Below are 9,482 nucleotides of genomic sequence, written 5' to 3' on the forward strand. Positions count from 1 at the left end.
GCCCGGGCCCAGACCACACCCCTCGCGGTTCCTGCCTGCCTCGGGGGCTGTGCCCACCCCACGCCCCTCCAGATGGGCCTGGCTGCCCGGGTCCCTCTCTTGCAATAGGTCCCAGGGACGGGCCCCTGGGCTGTGAGGGGGCAGGTTCACAGAAGCCCCGCCTTTCCCAAGCAGGAAGCCCGCTGCCCAGACTCCAGGCCCCCTGGAGCCCAGGCCAGGGCCAGCGCTCAGAGCTGCCGAGCAAACACCAGGCAAGGGATGGAACCTACCCGCCACCAGGTCCTGGATCTGAGTCCCGAGGGGACAGTAAAGGCCTCTGGTCGCCCTCCATGGGGTCGTCCTGCTTCGCTGGATGGGGTTCGCTGCCCCCGGCTCCCAGACCGGCTCTCCCGCCCTTCTAACCCCCGCTCCTCCCCGCCTCTGTCACGTGATTTTAAACAGTGGGGGCAGACGCCAGGCAGTTTGCAGCCTCCGAATTGTCTGCGCCCCCGCCTGCAGCCCCACCTCGCCATCAAGCCCACTTCTGGAGTCAGTTCTGCAGCCAGATGCCAGTGGCCCGGAGCTGGTGACAGATGTACAGATGGGCGGCGGGCGCCCCGGGAGGCCGGCCGGGGCCTGTCTCCCACCTGACCTCGTGCGTGCCGACCCCTGGGCCCCGACAGGGCAGCACCCAGACCCCGCCAGCCGCTCACCTTTGACCGTGAGGATCACGGCCCCCACCACCATGATGAGCGTCTGCAGGGCGTCGGTGTAGATGACGGCGGCCAGGCCCCCTGCGGGAGGACAGCAGGAAGCTGGAGGGGTCCCGCCTCCCGCCGCCGCCCTGTCCCCGGGGGTGGGCTGTGGCCGCGGCCGAGGCCGCAGGGCCAGCTTCGGAAGCCCACCGTCTGCCTCCCGCCGGCCACGTCCCAGGCGGGAGGAGGTGGCCCTCTGCCTCCCGCCGGCCTCGCGCTTTCCGCACCCGCGCCCCCGCCGGCGGGCGGGCGCCGTACCTGCGATGGTGTACAGGGCGGTGATGACGAGCATGAGGCAGGTGGAGAGGTAGAAGTTCCAGCCCAGGCAGATGTGCACGAACAGAGCCCCCGCGTACAGGTCAATCTGGGGACAGGAGGGGGGCTTGTGCAGAGGCCCCGGGGACGCAGGGCCCGGGCGCCACCCACCTGCCCTGCAGCCTTGACGCCTCGCGGACGAGGAAGGGGACACCCCCACCCGCCGGGGGCTGCCGGGAGGTGGAGGAGGTCCCGGCTGTGGACAGGTGGGGCGCAGAGACCTCGCTCATGTCAACAAAGGCCCCGGCCCGCCAGGGAGAGCGCTGCTGTCCGGCCAGCCCTCTGCCTGGGGATGGAGAAGAAGGAGCCCCAGGCCTTGGGTGCCCAGAAGCCAGGACCATGCCTGAGGCTGAGGCTGGTCTCCAGGGGCTGGACTGGACACACGAGGGACAGGAGTCACAGCCCCGGGCTGAGCCTTACGACCTCAGTGCTGGGATGGGCCTCACAGACCAGAGGCCCACCCCCAGCACCGTGCAGCGGGGGCCTGGGAAGGAGGGTGGAGGACTCTGCTTCAGGAACCCGGGGCTGAGCTGGGGCTCCACCCCCTCCGCTTGCAAACCTGCCGTCCTGGGCTTGCCTTTGGGGCCAAGAGGCTCCCAAGAAGCCTGGGCAAGGCCCTGGGTCTGCTGAGCTTGCTGTGCGGGGGACGGCGTGCACACGGCCCAGGGCGCCGGCCCGGCTAGGAGCTGACCAGCCCTCCCAGAGCCAGGCTTGGGGACGCCCTGCTTCTGCTGAGCCTCAGGCCCAGGGGCTCACAGCCCAGATGGGAACCGGGCCTCACTCCAAGGACCACGCTCACCAGTGTGTGGGCTCTTCCAGGTGCTTCCAGGGGAACGGTGGCCCTTCGCTCTGGCCCCCCACTCTGGCTGTGTGTGTGTGGGGGGGGGTGAGCGGGGGTCTCCTTCCAGCCCAGGCTGAGAAGCCCACAGCTGCTGCAGGTCAGCGCAGGAAGGGCCATCCAAGCGCCCTGCCCTCGGACCAGAGGAGACACTGAGACCCAGGGAGAGAAGGGGCTTCCCCAGCTCAGGCCTGGCAGGTACCAGAGACGGCAGTTGCCAGGCGTTGGGAGCAGAGGGGCTCTGGAAAGTAGCAGCCCCGCCTCCCATCTGGCTCAAGACCGCTCCCGGAGGGGAGCCTGGTCTGTGGGCCTGGCCTTCAGGCTCTGGCCAAGCGTCCCTTTAAGAACAGGTGACTGGTCACCCCAGACTGGCTGCCATTCTGCCCTGGCGCCCTGCTGCCTCCAGGCCGTGGCTCGCCCAGGCCCTCTGCCGGGGCCTCCCAGGCACTGCGTCTCGCTGCTCAGGACACAGCCTTCCCAACGTCCTGCCCGGCTGCTCCACTCCTCAGGGACGTCCCTCCAGGGCAGCGGGTCCGAAGAGGGGCACAGTCCGGCAGCCCAGGAACAGCACGGGCAGAGGTGTGGAGGCGGGACCCCGGCGCTGCCTCCCCTCAGAACCCTACACGGCAGCGCAAAGGCTCGCTGCGGCCACGGGAGGAACCTTGGCGCCCCCAGCCCCACCTGACCACTCTCTGTGAACGGCTCTCTCCTGCAGGCCCAGGCCGGCTCCAGCCTGGTGGAAGCTGGGAGCCGCAAGCCCAGCGCCGCACAGCCTGTGTCTGCGTCCCTGCTTTGTGCGTCACCCGACCTCCCGAGCCTCGGGGTCACCCTGTCTGTAACATGGACACGGTTCCGGAAGTGGAGATGCAGGCCCCTGTGCCCGGCCCCCTCCAGCTCTGCTGGCCTCTGCACACCCCCAGGGCCAGGGAAGGGCAGACATCTGAGGAAGCCCCTCCCCTCCACAGCGGGGGCCACAGGGCCCAAAGCCCCCCAGTCAGTCATGAGGCAGGGCCGCGGGCTGTGGGGCTGACCCTGGGGGCTCCAGGGAGGGCGGACCCCACTCCTAGCACCATCCCAGAGGCTTGCAGGGGCCCGAGCCCAGGATGCGGAGGGAGCTGGGCTGAGCTGACTTGCGGGCTGTGCAGATACCCCGGGGCCCACGCAGTTTCTCACGACCCTAAGTTCCCCACGGGCACGTGCCGCCCTGCACTGGCCACCTCCCTGCAGGGACCCCGCTTCCCGCCCTTTGCGAGCAGCAGAGAAGCGGGGCTGGGCCCTGCACCAGCACTTACCACGAGTTTGTCCCTAAACTGTCCATGTCCCCGAGCGCCAACCTGGCCATCACTGTCCCTTCAGTCTTCTGGAAATCTCTCACCTTGGCCGCACTCCCTGCCCCCAACCCGCTGGCCGTGACTGTTGGTCTCCCCAAACACTTCCGCCCGCCCCTGCTGTCTCCACCCTGGGCCTCCCTTTATAAGCCCCTCGCGGGTCCCTCCTGCACTGGGCCTGTTCAGAGGGAGCCCAGAGGTGTCCGCGTCTCCACTGCCCAGCCCGAGGCCCTGCGCCACCCAGCCGTCGCTGCGCGCCCTCCCAGGGCCGAGGCACCGCGTGCTCCAGCCCCACCGGCTCCCCTCAGGGCCAGACCGCTCTCTGCAAAGCAAGTCAGGCCCCTGCTCCTCTCTCTGTCCAGACCTCAGCCCAGGTTTGCTGCTGGGATCACCCTTGCGGCAGTCACTGAGCCTGGACGGCTCTGCCAGCCGAGCTCACCTGCCTGGAGCCAAAGGTCCCGAGAGCTAGAAGTGGGTTCACCGTCACTGCCCCCAGGCCCCGCATACACTAGGTGATCGACAAACAGGCGGGTTTGCACATCTGGGGGGTCGGTGCTGCAGCCCACAGGCAGATCCGGTCAGGAGAGGAGGGGCCCGTGGAGGAAAGGAGGCAGCACCGGCTTGCTGACACCCCGAGGCCCACGCCCAGGCGGAGGCCCAGCCAAGGCTCCCGGGCTGCAGGGGCAGCGGCACAGGATGCCCCCACCGCCCTCCACTGCCTCCCAGTGCACCGGCCTGGGTGCCCCCAGAAGCCTCCAGGCAGGCAGGCCAGTCCTCACGAGGAAGCCCCGGGCTTGGGTCCACCCCGGCTCGCTCAGCCAGAGCGGGGAGCCCGGGACGTGGCGGGGCCACCTCGGAGCCCTCGCAGAGCGAGAGCTGGAGCGGCTGCACGGCCTCGGACAGGCAGGCGCCCGCACCCGAGAGGCCTGGGACCAGCTCCTCGCCCTCGCAGCCTCCCTCTCCCTGCCTGTGATCCAGGGCCGTGGACAGGACGTGCCCAGGCCAGCTTGTCCGCAGGACCAGGCCCGGCCCCGAGGGAAAGGAGGGTCCCCAGAGCCGGGGGGTCGGGGGTTGGGGTCGGGCCCGAGGGTCAGCCGACTGCTGGCGCTGGCGGAGCTGACCACCTCTGACACAGCCTCAGACCAAGGGCTCTGGGCGCCCCCTGGTGGGCAGTTCTGGCTCACTGGGTGCCAGCCTGAGCTGGAACCTCCACACCCTGTATCCAGAACCCGAGCGAAGCGAGACTCTCCAGGCCTGTGGTCTGCCCTCAACGTGCCCAGCTGCTGAGCCTACCTCGGGGCCCGGCACCAGCTGTGTGACCTGGGTAACTGGTGTGCCTCTCTGGGCTTCGCTTTCCCCAGCTGGGTCGGGGAGGCCGGGTCCCTTTGAGGGCCCCGCAGCAGGGGTTCGGGCTCAGCGGGTCCCCGGGCCAGGGGTGGGCGGCTCACCGATATCTTGGTGAAGATGGAGAGCAGCAGCGACAGGACAGACAGGTACATGCGTATCCGCTGGCCGCCGTAGCGCTTCTGGATGTACTCCGGCATGGTGACAATCTGCCGGGCCACAGGGACAGGCGCTAAGCATGCTGAGAGCGGGGCCAGTGTTCAAGGCCGAGAGCCTCTCGAGGCCCCGGCACCGGGGCGGGACGTTCAGGCTAAGGGTTCTGATTACTCGCCGAGGGGCACGGACAGGAGAGGGGCAGGCTGAGACGGGACTGCAGCTGGGGACAGAGCACACGTTTGGAGGCCACTGCGACAGTCCCAGGGAGCGCTGGCCGGATGGGGAAGGTGGCTGACCCACGGAGAGATCCAGGAAACGGAGTCCCGGCGCCCGCCCAGCTGGGGCTGAGGGAGCGGCAGAGTCAAGGACAGGGGAGCTCAGGGGTGCAGCCCAGGTGTGCAGCCTGTGTGCTGGGGTGGATGGCGCATCAGCCCCCGATGCAGCACGCAGGGGCAGCGGGAACCCACACTCAAGGCCCGGGGGGCTCTGTCTTCACGGGTCGACGGGAATGCTCGTTGGACTAACAGCAAGCCCAGAACCGAGAGGTATGGGCTCACTCAGCCGCCAGTGAGGGAAGCCGGGGCCCGCCCAGCACCACCGCCCTCCAGCCAAGGCCCAGGCCGTGCGGGGGCCGCGGGGCAGACTCACCTCCGAGGAGATGTAGATGGGCACAAACACCCAGGCCAGGGCCAGCAGCACGTACGTGGCCTGAGGGGACAGAGCCAGAGTAAGGACAGCAGACACGGAGACGCAGAGGGAACCAGGGGTCTGGAGGCCTGACTTGCCGTGAGAACCTGGGGCAGCCCTGTCCCCGCCCTGCAGCCCTGTAAGCAGATGGCCCAGCCGCGCCCGACGGCTCCCCCCACGTGCCCTTTGGCGCTCCGAGAACTGGCTTCCCCAGGGACGCCACCGGCGGGACGCTGGCTGTCCCCTGCGCCTGGGACCCGCCCCTCTGGCCGCGGAGGGCTTGACTGAGGACGCTCCATCCAGGGCCTGGCAAGGTGCTGCACCCCCACGGCCCGCCCCTGCCCTCTGTGGGCTCACATGCCACTCGAAGCCTGCCACCGCCAGGCCGCCCGCCGCGCCCGAGCCCGCCAGTCCGACGAAGAGGCCCGAGCCCTCGCTGCTGGCAAAGAGGGAGGCTCCAATCTGGAGGAGAGAGAGGAAAAGGCACCGGCTGCAGGCCCACCCGGATGCCCTACCCGCCACCTCCAGCGCCCTGTCCCTCCATGCCCAGCCTGGGGACCCACCCTGGGTGCGGAGGCCACAGGGACGCAGATGCCGGCTGACCACCGGAAGGGGTGGGAGGAGTCAGGGCACACTCACCGGCCACCACATCATGTCCCGGCCCGCCAGGAAGTAGCCGCTCACTGTGTTCCTGCTGGCCCGGCATGAAGACTGCAAGAACAGAGGCAGAAGTTGGGGCACTTGTGTGCAGCTGGAGGGACTGTGCAGAACTGGTGGCTCCCCAAAAAGCTAAACGCACAAATTAGCCCAGCACCTAGGAAATCTGTTCCTCCCGGAGAACTGGGAGCAGGTGCTCGAGCAGAACTTGTACAGGCTGTTCACAGCGGCCCAAATGCTCATCAGCTGCTGGAGGGATGAGCAAAGGGGTGCCTGTCGTATCCCAGGCAGGACAAGGAGTCCGTGGGGACACCTGTCCCGACGCGTGTCCATCCACGGCAGGGCTGGATCCTCCTGCCTCCTCCCCACTCCCCCCAGCGATGTGGTGCTCAACTGTCTGCCGCCACTCAAAGCTTTTGATTCGGCTGCGGCTTGCCTCTCCCTCAGCTGCGCCCCCTGCCAACTTCCTCTCTGTGTGCCTGTCGTCCAGCCTACGGAATGCCACGCAGTCTGAAGACTAGCAGTCTCAGGCAGGATGGCCACGTCCGGCTGTGTGGACTGTGCACTGCACAACCTCCAGAGCAGCTCTGCTCTTAGCCCCTGCTTTTTCCTGACATGTCTGCTCGTCTTCAAGGATAGAGTGGGCATCGCCAATTGCCTATTTTATTTCCACTTCCCTTCGCAGCAGCTGGCTTGAGTGGTCCTGACCCAACGTCCAGCTCCAGGGCTCCTGAGTCATCCAAGCCACAGAGCCCATGGCATTCCTGGTCTGGGCGGTCATGGGCTTAAGAGGATGCAAAGTGCAGCTTGCCCCTCGCCTCCAAGGAGGGGCGAGGAAGCTGGGGCCCTGGACCTGCTAGTGGTCACGTAGATCTAGTTAATATTCACCGAGGGCCCGAGGGGCAGTGTTGGTTCTGAGCGCTTCACCTGTGTGAAGTCGGTCTTTACAAAGCCCCATGAAGTAGGTACTGTGGTCATCCCCATGTTAGCAATACAACGCCAAGGCTTCCAGAGGAGAAGGACAGCTGGCCAGCGAGCAGTGGGGTCAGGATTTGAACCCAGACTCAGCTGACAGGCTGGACATCTCACTCCACCAGGGAAACGAGGCTGAGGACAAAGCCACACAGGGCTGGGCGCTGAGAGAACGCAGGGACGTGCAGCCATCGCCTCCCTGGAGCACACCGAACCTGAAGCCTTCCCTGTTGCTTGACTTTTCAGTATGGCCGTTTGAGCTCATTTGACATGGGTTTTCTCTCACTTGTTAACAGATATGCTGAGAGATGCAAGGGCTCAGCTCCAGGTCCCTCCTCCAAGAAGGCCTCTGTAAAGCCCCTCCCCAACCTACCCTCAGAGCCCCTCTGCAGGCTGCACCTGTCCAGCTGGCTCTGTCTGCACTGGGTCTTGAGCACCCCTGTCTAACCACTGCAGGGCCCAGCCCCAGCCCCCTCCTCACGGGACCCAGCTCCTGGCCCCCGGCCAGCAGCATCTCCTCCTGCTACAGGAGCAGTAGGGGTCTGCCTGGAGGGACAGTCAGAACTCCCGAAGCCCCACTGCCTGTGGTGCCAGCTGCAGTGGGAGAGGTGGGAGGGGTGGGACCTGGGCCGCAAGGCTGTCGGCCAATCACAGGTGGCAGAGGGCTTGGCCTCTGACACCCAGGACACCCTCTTAGAGGTGCACTTGCAACAGACCCCCCACCGTGCTGGCCTGGCTCTTCCAGGTCTTGGGGCCCTCAGCACCTGGCTCTCACCACTCGGCACCCAGGAAGCCTCCACTGCAGGCCCCCTCTGCGCCCCCCACCCCAGCGCGCCCAGGAACATCGGATGTTCATATCCCCTGACGCTTTGTGCTCCTCGGAACAGCCGTGAGACGTGGGCTATACAGACCGCGTGGTGTGTTGGAGGAAAGGGGCCCAGGAGGTTAGGTAAGGGCTCCAGGAACACAGGCGGAGCCGGCCCCCCTGACAGCCAGCATGGGGCTGCTTGGGCTTCACCGAGTTAACTCCAAAGCTGCTGCTGCTGCTCCCGGCTCTGCTCCACCTCCTGCGCTCACACCTCCCGCTACAGAACCAAGGGCGGCAGCGGGGCCCTTACACCTGGGCCGCTCAAGTAGGAAGGCCCCTGCCCCCACTCAGGGACGCGGGACTTGGGCCCAGGCAGGTGACACATCTGTCTTACAGATCAAGACCCTGAGGCCCAGAAAGCCAAGCGATGCCCTGGAAGCTGGAGCTGTGGATATGGCCAGGCTCCTGCTCTTGGGCCCCAGGCTTAGGCCCCGGCCAGGGGAGCCGGGAAAGGGGACTCATCCTCCCCAGGAGAGGACGGCCAGGGCCAGGGCTCAGGATGCTGGCCTGAGGGCCCTGGGGACAAGGACAAGGAGCCTGACCTCTGCAAATGCAAGGCTGCTGGCTTGTGTCCGCCTCCCACTGGGAAGCCACCAAGGTCAGCGCTAGGAGAGCAAGGAGCCCCTCCCCTCTGTGCAGGGCCCTGGGGTTCACCGGGCAGGGGGCCACCTGCAAACGGGGCTGGCCTTTGCCCGGACAGTGGGGGACAGGTGATGTGCCAGTGCCTGCACAGAGGGCACGGCCACCGGAGGCTGGTGACTAATCACTCCTCTCTTATCAATGGTGGGCAGCATGGCCTGTGGACTCGGCTAGGCTGGCCCAGCGGGTGCGGGTGCAGCCACGAAGCCCTGTGACGTGTCCTGCAGGGAGATGTTCGCCCCCTGAGCACGTGTGACACCGGGCCGAGGCCAGGAAGAGAGGGCGCTGTGCCCAGGCCCCCAGCTTGTGGGTGCCCAGAAGCCCACAGGGCTCCCGCTCAGCTGCCCTCAGAGACCTTCCTGCTCCTCCGTCTAGAGATTGAGAAGCTGCCGCCGGAGGGAGAGGGGCTTGGCCAAGGCCTCCCACGAAGCTCCCCGGGCTGGGAGGAGGACCCAGAGGGCACCCCGTCTCCAGGGAGATGCTGTGATGCCCGGGGACGCGCCGGCCGGTTCCCGCCCCCCGGCACCCGCCCTGGCCGGAGCCACCACCGTCCTCTCACCCATACGCCCACGGCCATGTTCACGGCGAAGTACACAGCGACGATGACGACGTCGGCCACGCTGAGCTGCGGCCCGGGAGCGTGGGGGTCGCTGGAGGAGTTGTCGGCCGCCATCCTGCAGCAGGGGCCAGCTCCGACTGAGGGCCTGAGGCCCAGGCCAGGGCAGAAAGCGCCTCCCGGCAGGCAGGCGGGCGGCAGGCAATTGATGATTAAACCGAGCTGACCGCAGCATCTCCAGCCCACGGCGGCGCGGCCGTGTGCGGGAAGCGGCTTCAAAGGGCAGCTCTCCCGCCGCGGTGGGGAGCGCTGGGGAGGGGCCTCCCCAACCTCCAGGGAGGCCTGGGAAGGGAAGGGAGTTTCGTGGACTCAAGGCAGCCAGGAGTCC

The 9,482-nt window shown here is 67.4% G+C and overlaps 1 protein-coding gene across 1 annotated transcript in view; it reads right to left on the reverse strand.

The window, feature by feature from the left end:
• SLC5A10 (solute carrier family 5 (sodium/glucose cotransporter), member 10) overlaps positions 1-9,216 on the reverse strand; it is a 50,259-nt gene extending 41,043 nt beyond the window's left edge. Inside the window, 7 exon segments of the mRNA NM_001012297.1 lie at positions 693-773; positions 993-1,098; positions 4,664-4,768; positions 5,364-5,423; positions 5,760-5,864; positions 6,042-6,113; positions 9,098-9,216. Coding sequence (NP_001012297.1) covers positions 693-773; positions 993-1,098; positions 4,664-4,768; positions 5,364-5,423; positions 5,760-5,864; positions 6,042-6,113; positions 9,098-9,211 — 643 coding nt within the window. The 5' untranslated portion in view covers positions 9,212-9,216.

Source organism: Sus scrofa, chromosome 12 (genome assembly GCF_000003025.6).
Source record: "Sus scrofa isolate TJ Tabasco breed Duroc chromosome 12, Sscrofa11.1, whole genome shotgun sequence".
In the NCBI taxonomy this organism is placed as follows: domain Eukaryota; kingdom Metazoa; phylum Chordata; class Mammalia; order Artiodactyla; family Suidae; genus Sus; species Sus scrofa.